This window comes from Canis lupus, chromosome 21 (assembly GCF_011100685.1).
Source record: "Canis lupus familiaris isolate Mischka breed German Shepherd chromosome 21, alternate assembly UU_Cfam_GSD_1.0, whole genome shotgun sequence".
Taxonomy (NCBI): Eukaryota; Metazoa; Chordata; class Mammalia; order Carnivora; family Canidae; genus Canis; species Canis lupus.
The window spans coordinates 28,999,373-29,017,642 of record NC_049242.1 but is presented as its reverse complement, the minus strand read 5'-3'; the positions used below and the strand labels follow the sequence as shown (position 1 = coordinate 29,017,642).

Here is an 18,270-nt window from a genome sequence, read left to right as displayed (position 1 = left end):
GCGAGACCATGGATGGATCGAGGTGAGTCTGAGTCTGTGGCTGGTTCATGCAGGTGTGTGTGTCCCAGTGCCCCCAGTGACTCATGCTGGCAAGAAAGCATGCCTGTGTGAATGGAGTCAGAACAAGGACCCCCTCAGAGTGGGGGGATCCCAGGTCAGATGAGCTGCTGAATCTGTGTGAGTGGCAGAGTAGCTTCTCCTGCCAAGAGGAAAATTGCTATCTGGTGGGAACAAGGCAAAGACTTCCCAGGCAGGAAAGGGTCCTGGACTAGGATCCAGGAGACCTTATTCCTCGTCCCAGCTGTGTGTGACCCGAGCCTCACTGTGCATTGGTTTCCTGATCACAGAAAGGGGCATGGACAGTGATGGCTGCGTGCATCGGCAGGTAGGAGCAGCTCCAGGGTTCCAGGCTGTGGCTCAGAGACAGTCTCTTGCCCAGGAGTCAGGGGGAATGTCAATCCCACTGCCACTTCCATCAGCATGTCCCTTGTGAACCCCTGACTCTGAGAGGACACTGAGGTGTGGAGGCCTGGAGATGAGGTGAGAGACCCGGCAGAGAGCAGAGCAGGCAGGGGAAGATGAGAAGCTCTAGCTGTGCACCTCTATTGAGTCTATAATATTGATATCCTATGACTTATTGGATACAGTATGGGTCATCAGATTTGTGATGATATATGAGGGAATTTGATTTTACTTGTTGAAAAGCTATATTTGAGTGCCTATGAGATATCCATAAGAGGAGATCCAGAAAGGAGTTGAATATATGTGTCATGTAAAAAATTGGGAGATGTCATACACAGCTATTAATTGAGATCTTAAGAGTTGATGATCTAGATCAGGAAAAGTATGAAGAAAAGAAAAGAGGGCTTCAAGCAGAGCCTTCAGGAACTCTAGGACTTAAGATACAAGGAATAGGAAGAACAGGCAAAGGATGAGATGGGATGCCAGCGAAATTGAAGAAAAACTCAGTGTTGTGATAAAGTATTCAGAGGATGTTTCAAGATGGAGAGGATATTGAATAGTGTTAGATGCTGCTGTGAAGTTCAGCAAGGACTCAGGGTGGGACATGGACTTCACCGGTGGTGTTAGCAAAAGTTGCTTTGGTAGAAAACGGAGGACAGAAATGAGATTAGGATGAATTAAAGGGTGAATAGGACATGAGAAACATGTATGTGGTGTAGACAACTACATGTCTATGATGAGAGAATATAATTGTTTCTGTGTAATTTAGACTAGAAAATACTTGAGCACATTTTAATTGTTTAAATGTTAAAAGAGTAGAAATTTTAAAAGCCTAGGCTGAAGGCAAAGACAAGAAAGGAAATGAATAATAATGAAAATTGGAAAGATTTGAGAGAGGGAGTTTCGGTTTGTTTTTGGGCCAAGATATGAAAGGGATATTTTTTCCAATTATGACAGAAAAAATAGTAGAGAAAAAAAGGGATATTTTTTCCAATTATGACAAAAAAAGTAGAGAAAAAAATAGATATTTTTTCAATTATGACAGAAAAAAGTAGAGAAAAAAAGGGATATTTTTTCAATTATGACAAGAAAAAAAGTATATGCGTGTGTGTATGTGTATATGCATATATATGTAGATGTGCTGTCTTACTTGATTTCATATCCAATGTTTTCTAATTTCTATGTGAAGTAAAATGAAAGATTATCTGCTGAGAAAGAGGGAGTTGGAGTTGTTGTATGTGCTTGGAGAAAAGTAGGAAAAAAGTCATCCAAGGAGATTGAGCTGAACAAGATTATGTTTTTAGGTCATCTGGCAGTGCTGTGGTGAAGCTTAAGGTTGATGATCATGAAATTATGGGAAAACAATTAAACCTGATTAAGTGCCTTTCCATCTTGATCTAAAGGACTCATAAGGTTGGTGAGTTTTAGGATTTGAGTTTTGCATACATATGTGATAGGAGGTCAGTGGACCTTATATGTGTAAGAGAGTGGTTGACATGATGAATCAGAATTCAAACCAGAAAAGACGAATGCAAAGACACCAGGATAGTGAATGAAAAGTAGTGAAAAGGACAATGATCGGGGAGGGGGGGGAGCTCAAGGTTGTTGAAGAACAAATTGGTAATCACTGAACCGCATAGCTGAGCAGATACAAAGTTAGCATGTGTGTGATTAATGAGGCTGGACAATTCAAAGCTACAATTCTTCAAGAAAGAGTCCTAGAATTGGGTGCCTGACCTTTTAGGAACAAATGAAGATATTCAAGATGAGATTATCATGCTTTGAGGGAAAAGTTTGGAGTAGGTGAGTGACAAGGATGTTAAACTTGCTGCAAAATGATCACCACAATATGTCAAGTTAACATCCATCACCACGTGGTGAATTATTTTCCTGTGATAGGGACCATGAAGATCTATGCTCTTAGCGAGTTTTAAATATAGAATTTCAGACTATAGACTGGAGTCACTGTGCTATACATTCCACCCGGAGGATTCATTTATTTTATAACTGGAAGGTTGTACATTTGACTACCTTACTCATTTCATAACCCCCACCTCCACCTCTGTCAATCACTAGTCTGTTCTCTGCTTCCATGAGCTACAAGCTTTCATGTTGTTGTATTAGATTGCATATACAGCACTTGTCTGTAGATTCATGAAGTATTTGTGTATTCTTTATGTGACTTAATTTTTTTATCTTCTGCTATACAGCTGTCATGTGTATGCCATTTGCTATACACTCTGTAGAGAATTTCCTTTATTACATAAGAGTCTATGAAAAGACGTCCTGGGTTTTATCCGTAGCTCTAACATTTGCTTATCTTGTGGTCTTTGGCAATTACTTACCTTCTCTGTGCTCTGTTTCTGCATCCTCAAAATGTAGGCAACATTATTACCTATCTCATAGAGTTTTTAAGAGGATTATAGAAGTGATTTTATGTAAAGAGTTTTAACTAGTATAGTACTGTGAACGTTTCGCAAAATATTATTTTTTATGTTATGGAATTTCCTTGTTTGCTTTTATCTTGACCTGGGATTTAAATGTATCAATTGTACATTTCTTCCACTAGAGGTGCCCTCTATATTTACCAAGGGCACTTTTTTTTTTTTTAAGATTTATTTTATTTATTCATGAGAGAGAGAGAGAGAGAGAGAGAGAGAGAGGCAGAGACACAGGCAGAGGGAGAAGCAGGCCCCATACAAGGAGGACACAGGACTCCGTGCAGGGAGCCTGACACTGGAACTTGATCCCAGGTCTCCAGGACCACACCCTGGGCTGAAGAAACTGCTAAACCACTTAGCCACCGGGCTGCTATCAAGAGCACATTTTAAAAGATTCCCCTTTCAGTGCTGAGAGGGGGCTGGAGGCTGAACTGTATATCCATTTCCATATCATTCTCCATGGTGAGGCACCAAATATCAGTCTCAGAGAACATTCTGGTCTGCAAATCCCAGGTGGTAGAGTGTACTCTCCTAGTAGAGTAATTTCAATCGTTGTAGGTTTAGTGTGCTGGACACACTGCAGTTTAAGTGTTAGGTTTCCCACCACTGACTTCCCTACATCTCAGGCCTCTTCTCAGCGCCTGGCATCTAACAGTGTGTCACCTGAGCAATCACCTGGTTGGCACCACAGCTGTGGTGGAGTTTTAGCTGTGGACTGTACTGATCTTGGCTCTGCCAGTTATCCAAAATGAAATCTTAGGTAAAATTTTCTCTCAGAGTGTTAGATTCTAGAGCAAAACAATAAAAAACAAATGAGGAGAATGAAAATACTTACTCAGAAGATTATTCTAAATGAGATGATACTGTGTAAAGCCTGACGTCTAGTAGGAGTCTGTCATTGTTAATTATCCTGTTATTTTCCCAATGTATCCCCACTTTTCTTAGTTTTTTTTCTCTGTATGTACTTAGCTGTGGTTCTCTCTGTTCACTTCAATATAGCAAAAAATTACATTATTATTATCAATATAATATTATGATATAATATATTTTTTGATATAATATAATTTTTATACAGTAATATATAATATTAGGTATTAAAATGGGAATAGCATTTGAGCAGTTGGAAGAAGATTCCAGATGCCCAAGGGTAGGACTACTACCAGGGTATCAAGTCTAGGGAATCTTTCTTAAAGAGATGAGCACTGGGAGTATCTTTCTTGGCAGATAGGAAAGAGGAGAACTAACCGGAAGGAGAGAGCGGAGGAAGAATTACCATACAATATTCTCAGGTTCACTATACACATTTTGTTTTTCAGACTCAAAATCTATTCATGAGACCACCCTGGCCATGTACAACCTGAGTAGCTACAACACAGGTGACTTCACCCTCCTGGGCATCCCTGGCCTTGAGCAGTACCACGTCTGGATCAGCATCCCCTTCTGCTTTATCTATCTCGTGGCCATTGTGGGCAACAGTATCCTTCTCTACCTCATTGCTGTGGAGCGGAGTCTTCACGCACCCATGTTCTTTTTCCTTTCCATGCTAGCCATTACAGATGTGATCTTGTCTACCACATGTGTCCCCAAAACCCTTACCATCTTCTGGCTTGGTCCCCAGAAAATCAGTTTTCCTGGTTGTCTCACCCAGTTATTCTTTCTGCATTATAGCTTTGTCCTGGACTCAGCTATACTCCTGGCCATGGCATTTGACCGCTATGTGGCCATCTGCTCCCCTCTGAGATACACCACTATTCTGAACCCCAGGACCACTGTCAAAATTGTTGTGGGAATTTCCTTCAGAAGTTTCTGTGTTATAGTTCCATGTGTTTTCCTTGCAAATCGTCTACCTTTCTGCGGGACACGCATCATACCACACACATACTGTGAGCACATAGGTGTGGCCCGACTTGCCTGTGCTGACATCTCCATCAACATCTGGTATGGCTTTTGTGTTCCCATCATGACAGTCATCTCAGATGTGATTCTCATTGCCGTTTCTTACACCCTCATCCTCTGTGTAGTCTTCCGCCTCCCCTCCCTAGATGCCCGTCAGAAGGCCCTTGGCACCTGTGGTTCCCATGTCTGTGTCATCCTCATGTTCTATATACCAGCATTCTTCTCCATCCTTGCCCATCGCTTTGGGCATAATGTCCCCCGTACTTTTCACATCCTCTTTGCTAACCTCTATGTAGTTATGCCACCTGCACTCAATCCTATTGTCTATGGAGTAAAGACCAAGCAGATCCGGGACAAAGTTATTCTCCTGCTCTTTCCCCAGAAGGTTGCAGTGATATAGGCCTGAAGTCTAGGTGAGTGGGAGAAGTTCTTAATGTATATTATCTTAGAAATCTAATCTGTAGCCCTGGGTCCAGAGAAGGAATAGATGAAAAAATTCCTTATTAATCTGACATGTGGTTTGCCTTCTTTGTTACTTTACGCAGAATCTATTCAGATATAAAAATTGCAAAAAAAAATCCTGATAAAACTGAGTATAGACAATATTATATATGTGTATATTTATTTCTAGAAGTGAAATTTAGCAATTCCTTATGATTGTCCTAAGGCAATTACAAAACAGCTAATAAAAACAATAGAAAGATCAGCATTTCTTTTTCTTTTTTTATTCTATTTTTTGTGTACTTTTTATTGGAGTTCTATATGCCAACATAGAGCATAACATCCAGTGCTCATCCTGTCAAGTGTCCCCTCTGTGCCCATCACCCAGTCACCCGAACCCCCACCCACCTCCCTTTCCACCACCTCTTGATCGTTTCCCAGAGTTAGGAGTCTCTCATTCCTGTCACCCTCACTGATATTTCCCACTCTTTTTCTCTCCTTTACTCTTTATTCTCTTTCACTATTTTTTATATTCCCCAAATGAATGAGACCATATAATGTTTGTCCTTCTCCGATTGACTTATTTCACTCAGCATAATACCCTCCAGTTCCATCCACGTTGAAGCAAATGGTGGGTATCTGTCATTTCTAATGGCTGAGGAATATTCCATTGTATACATAAACCACATCTTCTTTATCCATTCCTCTTTCAATGGACACCGAGGCTCCTTCCACAGTTTGGCTATTGTGGCCATTGCTGCTAGAAACATCGGGGTGCAGGTGTCCCGGCGTTTCACTGCATCTGTATTTTTGGGGTAAATCCTCAGCAGTGCAATTGCTGGATTGTACGGCAGTTCTATTTTTAACTCTTTGAGGAACCTCCACACAGTTTTCCAGAGTGGCTGCACCAGTTCACATTCCCACCAACAGTGCAAGAGGGTTCCCTTTTCTCCACATCCTCTCCAACATTTGTTGCTTCCTGTCTGGTTAATTTTCCCCATTTTCACTGGTGTGAGGTGGTATCTCATTGTGGTTTTGATTTGTATTTCCCTGATGGCAAGGGATGCAGAGCATTTTCTCGTGTGCTTGTTGGCCATGTCTATGTCTTCCTCTGTGAGATTTCTCTTCATGTCTTTTGCCCATTTCATGATTGGATTGTTTGTTTCTTTGGTGTTGAGTTTAATAAGTTCTTTATAGATCTTGGATACTAGCCCTTTATCTGATACGTCATTTGCAAATATCTTCTCCCATTCTGTAGGTTGTCTTTGAGTTTTGTTGATTATCACATTTGCTGTGCAGAAGCTTTAGATCTTGATTTAGTTCCTATAATTCATTTTTGCTTTTGTCTTTTTTGCCTTCGTGGATGTATCTTGCAAGAAGTTGCTGTGGCCGAGTTCAAAAAGGATGTTGCCTGTGTTCTTCTCTAGGATTTTGATGGATTCTTGTCTCACATTTAGATCTTTCATCCATTTTGAGTTTATCTTTGTGTATGGTGTAAGAGAATGGTCTAGTTTCATTCTTCTGCACGTGGAGAAGCAGCAGCACCATTTATTGAAGAGACTATCCATTAATTCCCTGCACCATTTATTGAAGAGACTGTCCTTTTTCCAGTGGATAGTCTTTCCTGCTTTGTCGAATATTAGTTGTCCATACATTTGAGGGCCCTTCTCGATTCTCTGTTCTGTTCCATTGATCTATGTGTCTGTTTTTTTTTTTTAATGTGTCTGTTTTTGTGCCAGTACCACTCTGTCTTGATGACCACAGCTTTGTAGTACAACCTGAAATCTAGCATTGTGATGCCCCCAGCTCTGGTTTTCTTTTTCAATATTCCCCAGCTATTTGGAGCCGTTTCTGATTCCACACAAATCTTAGGATGATTTGTTTCAACCCTCTGAAGTAAGCCATGGTATTTTGATAGGGACTGTATTAAATGTGTAAATTGCCCTGGGTAGCATTGCCATCTTCACAATATTAAGTCTTCAAATCCACGAGCAAGGTATATTTTTCCATGTCTTTGTATCTTCCTCAATTTCTTTCAGAAGTGTTCTGTAATTTTTAGGTTATGGATCCTTTACCCCTTGGTTAGGTTTATTCCTAGGTATCTTATGCTTTTGGGTGCAATTGTAAGTGGGATTGACTCCTTAATTTCTCTTTCTTCAGTCTCATTGTTAGTGTATAGAAATGCCACTGATTTCTGGGCATTGATTTTGTATCTTGCCACACTACCAAGTTGCTGTGTGAGTTCTAGCAAACTTGGGGTGGAGTCTTTTTCTAGGTTTTCTAGGTACAGTATCATGTCGTTGGTAAAGAGAGAGAGTTTGACTTCTTTTTTGCCAGTTTGAATGCCTTTGATTTCTTTTTGTTGTCTGATTGCTGAGGCTAGAACTTCTAGTACTATGTTAAATAGTAGTGGTGAGAGTGGACATCCCTGTCTTGTTCCTGATCTTAGGGGAAAGGCTCCCAGCATTTCCCCACTGAGAATGACATTTGCTGTGGGCTTTTCATAGATGGCTTTCAAGATTCTGAGGAATGTTCCCTCTATTTCTACACTTTGAAGAGTTTTGATCAGGAATGGATGCTGTATTTTGTCAAATCTTTTTTCTGCATCTATTGAGAGGATCATATGGTTCTTATTTTTTCTCTTGTTGATATGATCTATCAGGTTGATTGCTTATGAGTGTTGAACCAGCCTTGTTTCCCGGGGATAAATCCTGCTTGGTCATGGTGAATAACCTTCTTAATGTACTGTTGGATCCTATTGGCTAGTATCCTTTTTTATTAATAATATATTTTTTTAAAGATTTTGTTTATTTATTCATGAGAGACACACACAGAGAGAGAGAAAGGCAGAGACACAGGCAGAGGGAGAAACAGGCTCCACGCAGGAAGCCTGACGTGGGACTTGATTCTGGGTCTCCATGTTCACACCCTGGACTGAAGGCGGCGCTAAACCGCTGAGCCACCCGGACTTCCCTATTGGCTAGTATCTTGTTGAGAATTTTTTGCTTCTGTATTTATCAGGGGTATTCATCTAATTCTCCATTTTGGTGGGGTCTTTGGTTTTGGAATTAAGGTGATGCTGGACTCATAGAACGAGTTTGGAAATATTCCATCCCTTTCTATTTTTCGGAACAGCTTTAGTAGAATAGGTATTGTTTCTTCTTTAAATGTTTGGTCAAATTCCCCTGGTAAGCCATCTGGCCCTGGACTTTTGTGTCTTGGGAGGTTTTTGATGATTGCTTCAATTTCCTCCCTGCTTATTGACATGTTCAGGTTTTCTATTTCTTCCTGTTCCAGTTTTGGTAGTTTGTAGCTTTCCAGAAAAGCATCCATTTCTTCTAGATTACCTAATTTATTGGTGTATAGCTGTTCATAATATGTTTTTAAAATCGTTTGTATTTCCTTGGTGTTGGTAGTGATCTCTCCTTTCCCATTCATGATTTTATTAATTTGAGTCTTCTCTCTCTTCTTTTTAATAAGGCTGGCTAATGGTGTATCTATCTTATTGATTCTTTCAAAGAACCAACTCCTGGTTTTGCTGATCTGTTCTACAGTTCTTCTGGTCTCTGTTTCATTGAGTTCTGCTTGGATCTTTATTAACTCTCTTCTGCTTGGCGTAGGTATTTTTTGCTCTTCTTTCTCCAGTTCCTTTAGGTGCAAGGTTAGCTTTTGTATTTGAATTTTTTCCAATTTTTTGAGGGATGCTTCTATTGCGATGTATTTCCCTCTCAGAACTGCTTTTGAATCCCAAAAGTTGTATGAATGGTTGTATCCATTCTCATACAGTTTCGACTGTATCCCAAAGATTTTGAATGGTTGTATCTTCATTCTCATTAGTTTCCCTGAATCTTTTTAATTCTTCCCTAATTTCCTGGTTGACCCTTTCATCTTTTAGCAGGATGCTCTTTAACCTCCACGTGTTTGAGTTTCTTCCAAATTTCTTCTTGTGACTGAGTTCAAGTTTCAAAGCATTATGGCCTGAAAATATGCAGGGGAAATCCCAATCTTTTGGTATTGGTTGAGACTTGATTTATGACCCAGTATGTGGTCTATTCTGGAGAAAGTTCTATGTGCACTTGAGAAGAATGTGTATTCAGTTGCATTTGGATGTAACATTCAATATCTGTGAAATCCATCTGGTCCAGTGTATCATTTAAAGCTCTTGTTTCTTTGGAGATGTTGTGCTTAAACACCTATCATTTGCAGAAAGTGCCATGTTGAAGTCTCTCAGTATTAGTGTATTATCTAAGTATGGTTTTACTTTGATTTTTAATTGATTGATATAGTTGGCAGCTCCCACATTCGGGGCATAAATATTGATGATTGTTAGGTCCTCTTGTTGGATAGATCCTTTACGTATGATAGAGTGTCCCTCTTCATCTCTTACTACAGTCTTTGAGATAAACTTTACTTTATCTGATATGAGGATGGTTACCCCTGCTTTCTTTTGAGGATCATTTGAATGGTAAATGGTTTTCCAACCTTTCATTTTCAGACTGGAGGTGTCCTTAGGTCTAAAATGTGTCTCTTGTGGACAGCAAATAGATGAGTCCTGCTTTTTTATACAGTCTGAAACCCTGCATCTTTTGTTGGAATCATTAAGCCCGTTCACGTTCAGAGTTACTATTGATAGATATGAATTTAGTGTCATCATGATACCTATTCAGTCCCTGTTTTGTGGATTATTTCTTTGGGCATCCTCTTTCTATTACAGAGTCCCCCTTAATATTTCTTGCAGAGCTGGTTTGGTGGTCACATATTCTTTCAGTTTCTGCCTATCTTGGAAGCTCTTTATCTCTCCTTCTATTCTGAATGAGAGTCTTGCTGGATAGAGTATTTTTGGCCACAGGTTCTTCACGTTTAGGACCCTGAATATATCCTGCCAGCCCTTTCTGGTCTGCCAGGTCTCTGTGGAGAGGGCTGCTGTTAATCTAATATTTCTCCCCATATAAGTTAGAGCTCTCTTGTCTCTTGCTGCTTTAATGATTTTCTCTTTATCTTTGGAATTTGCAAGTTTCACTATTAAATGTGGAGGTGTTGAACGGTTTTTATTGATATTAGTGGGGGATTTCTCTAGCTCCTGAATCTGAATGCCTGTTTCCCTCCCCAAATTAGGGAAGTTCTCAGCCATAATTTGTTCAAATATGCTTTCTGGTCCTCTGCCTCATTTGGCGCCCTCTGAGACCCCAATTAAACGTAGATTTTTTTTCCTTCTGAAGCTGTCCTTTATTTCCCTTAACCTTTCCTCATGGTCTTTTAATTGTTTTCCTCTTTTTTCTTCAGCTTCCTTCCTTGCCATCAACTTGTCTTCTATGCCACTCACTCCTCCTACCTCATTAACCCTCGTCATTAGACCTCCAGTTTGGATTGCATCTCATTTAATTGATGTTTAATTTCGGCCTGGTTAGATCTAAATTCTGTAGTCATGAAGTCTTTTGAACCCTTTATGCTTTCTTTCCAGAGCCACCAGTAGCTTTATAATTGTGCTTCTGAATTGGCTCTCTGACATCAAATTGTAATCCAAATTCTCCAATTCTGTCATAGAGGGTACGGTTTCTGATTCTTTCTTTTGTGGTGAGTTCTTTCTAGTCATTTTGCTCAGTGCAGAGTGGCTAAAAACGAGTTGTACTGGAAAAAGGAAGAAAAAGAAAACCAAAAACAAAACAAAACAAAACAAACCACAAAAAACAAACAAACAAAAAAACCAAAGAGGGGTATCCTCTGTTCTATATACTGTAAATCCCTCGATTTCCCCTGGAGCTTTCCAGTGCTGCTGGTCCAAGAATTTGCTCTTCCCCTGTCCTTTCAGCTGGTCTTCTGGGGCAGGAGCCTGCTTTGCTGATTCTCAGGTGTGTGCACCTGGGGGAGATGCCCTGCCCCCTGCAGGGTGCTGGGCTCAGTGGGAGCTGTTTATCCTGTGAGGTCCCTGTTCCCTGGTGGCCCCGACCTTCCCAGGCACAAGGTGACACAGGGAGGAACAACAGTGGTGGCAGCCAGGGTCCAGCCCTGGAGTCAGCTCCCGCAGTAACTCCCGCAGTCACTCCCGCAGTCTCCCAGTCCACGTTGGCTTGGATGTTCCGGGGCCACGGAGGCGCCGATCTGCACAGCTTGGGTGAGCCCGGCAGCAGGAGCGTCCTCGCTGTCCTGTGCCCTCCCCGCCCCGCCTGCCCCAGGGGAGCAGGATCCTGGTCTGTGTCCTCTGCTCCCTGGGGTCCGGGGCCTGAGCTCCTGGAATCACGCTCCGGGCCCGCGGCTCCCGAAGGCAGCAGCCCCCAGCCCCCTCCCCGGAGCCCCCGCCTGAGCTGCTCCCGAGGCCCCGCCGGGCGCTCCAGCCCTTTACCCGCTGGGCCCGCGGTGTGGGGCGCTTCCTCTGTTAGTGACCCCGGGGACCTGGGGGCTCCTCTGCCCCTCCTGCGGTTCTGGCCGAGTTCCCTGCGAGCGCCTTTCCCTCTGGGAAGAATCTGGTGTGGATTTTTAAAGTTCCTGCTTCTCAGAGGCTGGAATTTCCTGCTCCGGAGACCCTCGCTGCCTGGCCTTAGCCGGCTCCTCGCGGGGGTCCCTCCCCCATTGGATTCTTCTTCTTCTTTTTTTTTTTTCCCCACATTCCTACCTTGGTAGAAGTGAAACCCTTCTCTCTTTAGCATTCCAGCTGTTTAAATCTCAAGTCGAATTTGTAGGTTTTCAGGATGATTTGAAAGTTACCTAAGTAAGTTGGCCGGGACAGGTGACTTGGGGACCCTTCTCCTCTGCCATCTTGCCCCGCCCTAGGTCACCTCTTCTTTATCCTTTCAACTATAATGGACATTTGGGTTACTTCTATATCTTGGCTATTGAAAATAATGCTGCAATAAACATAAAGAAGGTTGCATACATCACTAAAAATTACTGTTTTCAGGTAAATACTCAGGTAAAGTAGTGGGATTACAGGACCATGTGTTATTTCTATTTTAAATTTTTGGAGGAAACTCCATGCGGTTTTCCACAGTGGCTGTACCAGTCTGCATTCCCACCAACAGTGTACAAGGGTTCCTTTCTCTCCACATCTGTTCAACACTTGTTATTTCTTGACTATTTAGATTTAGCCATTCTGACAGGTGTGGAGTGGTATCTCATGGTGCTTTTTATTTATTTTTCCCTGGTGATGAGTGATGTTGAGCATCTTTGATATATCCCTTTGCCACATAGTATTCATAATTTATTAAAATAAGGAATATTTTACATTTTATTATGAAGAGGATGTTTTGGTAATTTTTAACTTATAAATTGATACTAATATGGATATAGGATTCATATTCCAGAATTCCGAAAGCTTTAATCAATCTAGGCACAGACTACATACATAACAGTGGTGTTGGGCTATTTCATTTAATCATTTACTTTTTTATTCAACAAATATTATTGAGCCTCTAGGTTACATTAGGGGATGTGAGAGGAACCAGACCCCTTACTTCTTCATGGTCTCAAAATGAATTTTGCAACCATAGGCTGTGGACACTCTGAATACATCCCCTCATTGACCATAGCAGCAACATTTCAGGAAATATAAAGGAGGAAGTATTTGGGAAGAATCGACTGAGGCCAAACCACGGTTCAAATTATTTGGCTGCAAGTCCAAATCCCATGTGATATTCTGAAAATGGCTGTTTGCACTGCTCATGTTATTTCTCATCTCCAAAAATATTTCTCAACATCTAAGTTTTAAAGAAACTTTGAAAACCAGTGAATGGTAATAAACACAGATGACACTCTCAGAGGATCCATGTAAGAACTGCTGATTTACAGAAACATCGTTAGCTATGTCATGAATATGCATGTGCCCACAGACTCACTCCAACCCAACAGCAGTTCCTAAATATCTATATCACAGAAAGCCATGCCAGACTTCATCTGTGATTATGACATTGACAGTAATGTCATTCATTCATTCTCAAACACAACCAAGATGCAAGCAATGAGCTACGTAGGTCGGATAAGGCAATGAATATAACACGGAGTCCTTAATTTATTTAAGGTTGTAGGGAATTCAGTAGTATTTGATAAACTCCCTCATGAAGAAAAGAAAAGAACTAGAGTGTCATGAACAAGCTTAAACATTAGGAGAAGAGTCACAGAGTACATAAGGCTTCTAATGAAGCTTAGAGCTTAAGAATCTTAGAGAAACCTAGGCTTATCCTGAATCAGCAGGAAGAGATTTAGGTAACAGAAATCCACCCAGAGGAAATGATGAGGCCACAAGATTGGAAGCAGGAAGCATGAACTAGAGTAGTGTTTAAGAACCTGAAACAGATGCATAAGACCTCTTTCTGAACTACGTTGGTAAGTCAAGGAATAACAGAAATGATGGGAAAGGGGAGTGATGAAGGCAATGTCTGCACACAAGCTGAAATCCTTGCAGAGGGAAGGGTTCAATAAAGGAAATAGGCAAACTCCAAACTGGATAACTGCAGTTCCAAAGTGGCCTTTGGGAAGAACAGATTCCAATCTGCCGGGATTATGACATGTACACTTACAAGGAACAGAATTTTAATGTGAATCCTTCGTATCTCCAAATGGTCAATACGTAAAGACAGTGGGTACTTTCTTCTTAATGAACAACCTGGGGGAAATTTGGAATTAGTTTTTAGAGAACTGGGTAGCGAAACTTTAAACACCTACTTGCCTCCTTGGGATTCAGTGGTTCTCCCCTATGGTGCTTTGTCCCACAGGGATGTTTGGCAGTGTCTGAAGGCATTTTTGGAAGTCAATACTGGGGTGGAACACGTGCTGTGTGAACACCAGGGATATTGATAAATATTCCAGGAAGCAAAGGATATCACACCACAATAAAGGATTATCCAGCCCTGAATGTTAATAGTGCTGTGATTGAGAAATTCTACACTAATTAAAGTTATAAAAGAGTCATGAATTATAGAATAAGAGTTCTTTTTTTCTTTTTTTAAAGGCTTTATTTATTTATTCAGAGAGAGAGAGAGAGAGAGGTAGAGACATAGGCAGAGGGAGAAGGAGGCTCCCTGCATGGAGCCTGTTGTGGGACTTGATCCTGGACCCTGGGATCACAATCAGAGCCCAAGGCAAATGCTCAACGGCTGAACCACCCAGGCATCCCAGAGGATAAGATTTCTGAAGAGGACTACTGGAAAGAATTAAGTTCTCAACCTCATACTCCACACCCAAGAGAAAGGGGTAGAGAGGTACAGCCCATTTTACCTTGGGTCAAGAATCCTTAAGAATTCTACAAGAGAACATATGTTACTTGATATTAGGGGAAAGAGAGACGTGGCAGACAGGTACCTTATTCATAGGGCCTATAAATCGAAGTGGAGAAATGACAGTGCCCCTGCTGTTGGAATGACAGACTAGTGATGTTGTGAGGTGGGTATTTGTTACACTGGTGTAAGGTTGACCATTCCCTGGATGATCTGTATGCTAGAGACAGCTGTCATGGTGTCTTTGATTTGGTCCACAGAGCCTACATTTCTACAAGGGTGACCTGTGTAGGGTGAAATCATAATCAGCCATTCAGAATAAAGAGATATTAATTTACATTAAGTGAAGAAGAAGTAAAAGAGGGAAAGAAGTTTCTTTTTTTTTTTTTTAAGATTTTATTTATTTGTTCTTGAGAAACACAGAGACAGAGAGGCAGAGACACAGGCAGAGGGAGAAGCAGGCTTCCATGCTGGGAGCCGGACATGGGACTCAATCCTGGGTCTCTAGGATCACGCCCTGAGCCAAAGGCGGCAGTAAACCGCTGAGCCACCTGGGCTGCCCAGAATTTTCTTCAGTAATCTATGAAACACAATATGAAAGAGTCAGGTCGAAACACTTAACACACCTAGTAAGCATGGTAACAGCCAACTGAAGCACTCATGGATTGTGAATCATCCACTGTCTCTACTCTGCCCTTCCGGAATGAAATATCAAAAGCCAGGTTAGCAAGTGAGGGATTGGGGGAGAGGAATAGTGTGACTGAATGCTGGACCTTCTGGCCATTATGTGAGCATGGGCATTGTGAATATGCACCAGGGTCACCAGAGGCTATGCGATCCTCTGAATGTGACCAGAAATCTTAGGAAACTCTGTTTCCATCCAGGGTGGAAGAAAGAACTAGCCAGATTCAATTAATTCCAAGGGGTCAGTTAAGCAAAATTGGTTTTATTTTCTGTTAATACTTTAAATGTTGGACTTGGTCAACATATTACATAGTCCCAGGATCCCCTAGAAGGTAATGAGATCATTTCTTAAACTCCTGTCCTTCCGTCACAGATGGTATCTTGCATGGGGTAGAGAATTGGACTGGCTAATTAATTGCTGAATTCTTTTTCAGAAACAGGAGCACACGCTTTATTCTCCATGGTCTCTAAGGACCTCTAGAGGCTAAAACCTTCCTGATGACTTTTCAGACACAAAGCAGCATCACTCTGCTCTCTCCAGAGGCTTAGAATTAGATACAAAATGGGCAGTCATGAATTCATGCTAGCTGATAGAGAGAAGGGTGTGTTGTTCCTCCAGGGTCTCTCCTCTGTCTGGCTTCTGGTGAGTTCTGAAACCCTGTAGGGGGCAGCTAGCTGACTCACCTGAAGCCTGCTTTAAGAAGGAGTGAAACCCTGAAAGGGATGGAGGAGATGACAGATGAGAAGGGAGAGAGTGCCTGGAGGTTAGCACAAGGGAGCTTTGAGTAGAGTGAGCAGAGCAGGTGCAGAGCCCCAGGACTGGGGTCCCTGTTCTGGCACAGCCACTAACTGTGCAACTCTGGGTACTGCGCTGTGATTCTCTGTGCACACAGCTCACTGGGCAGATTCAATGCACTTGGCATCCAGGTCTCTATGACTCATTAACATCACACAGACTAGGGAGGAAAGTCAGCTCGGCACAGGCAAACTTCTGAAATCCAGGAGCAAGGGGTTTACAAGCTACAAAATGGATCAAACTAACAGCTGAGTGATCACATCACAAAACCTTCGATTTGATTAGGAATTCTGACATTAAAGCCTGTGAAAGCTGCTCAGGAAATAAGAGAGTAAGGAAATCAGCTAGTCTTAAACTTTACAAGAGCCTGACTTGGCCAAGCATCTCTAATCTTTTGCTTTTTCTGCCCTTGGTTTCAAGGCTGGTCATCAGAAGAGCCTCTCTGTTCATCCCCCAACTCCATCTCTGCCTATCTGTGCCTTCTTGCACAGCAAACTTTATAGGCATTCTCTCTTTGACTAGAAGTTCAAATGTAACAGAACATGAGATCCATGAAGAATCAGAGAATACATCCAAACAACAGTGACAAGTGGGAAGGAGCTTGATCTACAAAGAGAACAAAACTCTCTCAAGCTCACACACAGCCAGGGCAAGCCAGAGCCAGCTTAGCCCCAAGGCTCCTCACCCCTCCAGCACCCCTTCCCCTAAACCACCTGGTCCCTATTGGCTGCAGAGAAGGGGAGGGTTCAGAGTTCCAGGGTTGCAGGAACTGGGTCCAGCATTGGAGACAGGGACTTCGGCCTCTTCTTTGCCACATGAGTCTGTGCCCATCCCGTGGGTCCAAGAGTACCTTTGAAATCTCCGTCCAGAAATGTGTACTCTATTTTCCTTTTCAAATTCTCCTCCAACACCTTATTGGTGCCTCAAAGACTGGATAAGATACTAGAGAGTCTTATACATCTCTATGCAAATTGAGGCATCACCAGCTACTTGCCCTGTGGTGGGAGGCAGGCTCACAGCCAGAAGCCTCCTCATCTGTCATGGATTAGCCTGGTAAGTAGATACAACGTTTTCCTTGCAGAGTATCTGACACATAATGTGCTCCATACTGCTTGGTTTCTCTCCTGGTTTCCTTTCTTCACATTCATCCAGACAACTCACACCATGAGTGAGTCACTGCTGGGAATGATAAAGAATGTGATCCTGGGACTGCCAGGCAGCCACTTTCCCACAAATACTAAAACTTAAATCCCTACACGCAGAATGGCTTTGGCCCTGCCCTGCCCGGAGTCGTGCTCATTGAAGCCTGGTTTCTTCTTCCTTCTCTCTGTTCCCTTCACTTTTGCTCACTTGTCTTCTGGGTTTTTTCCCCTAAATTCCATCACTGGTGGTGTATGAAGAATGGGAATTGTATTCAGGGGGAAGAAAAAAGGGTTTGTTCAGTGGTGGATCCCAAGCAATCACATGCCTGGAGGGAGACAGGCCAGGCGGGCACAGACTGAGCTCTGTGACTAGAACGGATGCAATGAATCACACAGAGAGGTGGCACTGATCTTGGGAACCACGGGGTGATCCGAGTCATACACTACCCCAGAAATTCCAGGCACGTTCCCCATGTAATAATGCTGCATTAGTCCTACCTGGAGCACTTCTGGGGCCTTGAGATAACGGAGGCTCCCAAGTCCCCTTCTTCCTTCCTCCTCTTCAGCAAAGACTCTGAGATTAGGCTCTGGCCTTGTGTCATTAGTGTTGGGAGAAGGGGAAATGGAAAATATTTCTGGAGTTCCTCTGCCTAAGGAGGGTGCCTTTGCCTGACACAGTTCTGCCAGAAGCAAAGCTTTCCAGCCCTGTCTTTAATCATCATGAGGCAATGAAGGTGAAAGAGTTTCCAGATCATCCGAATGACGGGAGAATACCAACTATAATCACTCTCACAGACAGAAAAGTCTTTGCAGTTAAGGTCTGGGAATGCAGTGAGTAACGTGTCATTGTAACAAAACCCGGGTAAGGCTGTGCCTATGTGGTGAGGGGTTAATAATGTGAGTTCCTGATGCCACAACCTGCCAAGGTTCTCTATTAACACGTTCAATGCTGCTTCAAGGACATATTGAAATTGTAGAGAATACGGCTTAACATAATGCGACTGAAACATTTTCTTTTACCTAACTGATGTATTATCAATGTCTTCCTTCATCTATAAAGCAGAGGGTTATTATCCCAGCCGGAAGCCTGATGCTGAGGAAATATGAAGAAAGGAAGTTTGCCAATGTTTTCCCCTAAGCAGTGATCTCAGGAAGGCCTCAGTTTCCCACTGTGTGGACTTCATGCCCGGTGTCTCCGACTC

General features: G+C 42.3%; 1 protein-coding gene across 1 annotated transcript; it reads left to right on the top strand.

Moving 5' to 3' along the window:
- Window positions 1–4,251: 4,251 nt before the first annotated feature.
- On the top strand, window positions 4,252–5,199 carry OR52H2 (olfactory receptor family 52 subfamily H member 2). The gene has a single exon (NM_001388706.1). It carries the CDS (start codon window positions 4,252–4,254, stop codon window positions 5,197–5,199), a length of 948 nt encoding a protein of 315 aa, NP_001375635.1.

Excerpts from the sequence above, each read along its gene's own strand:
- OR52H2 (NM_001388706.1), top strand. The coding sequence starts at position 4,252 with ATGTACAACCTGAGTAGCTACAACACAGGTGACTTCACCCTCCTGGGC.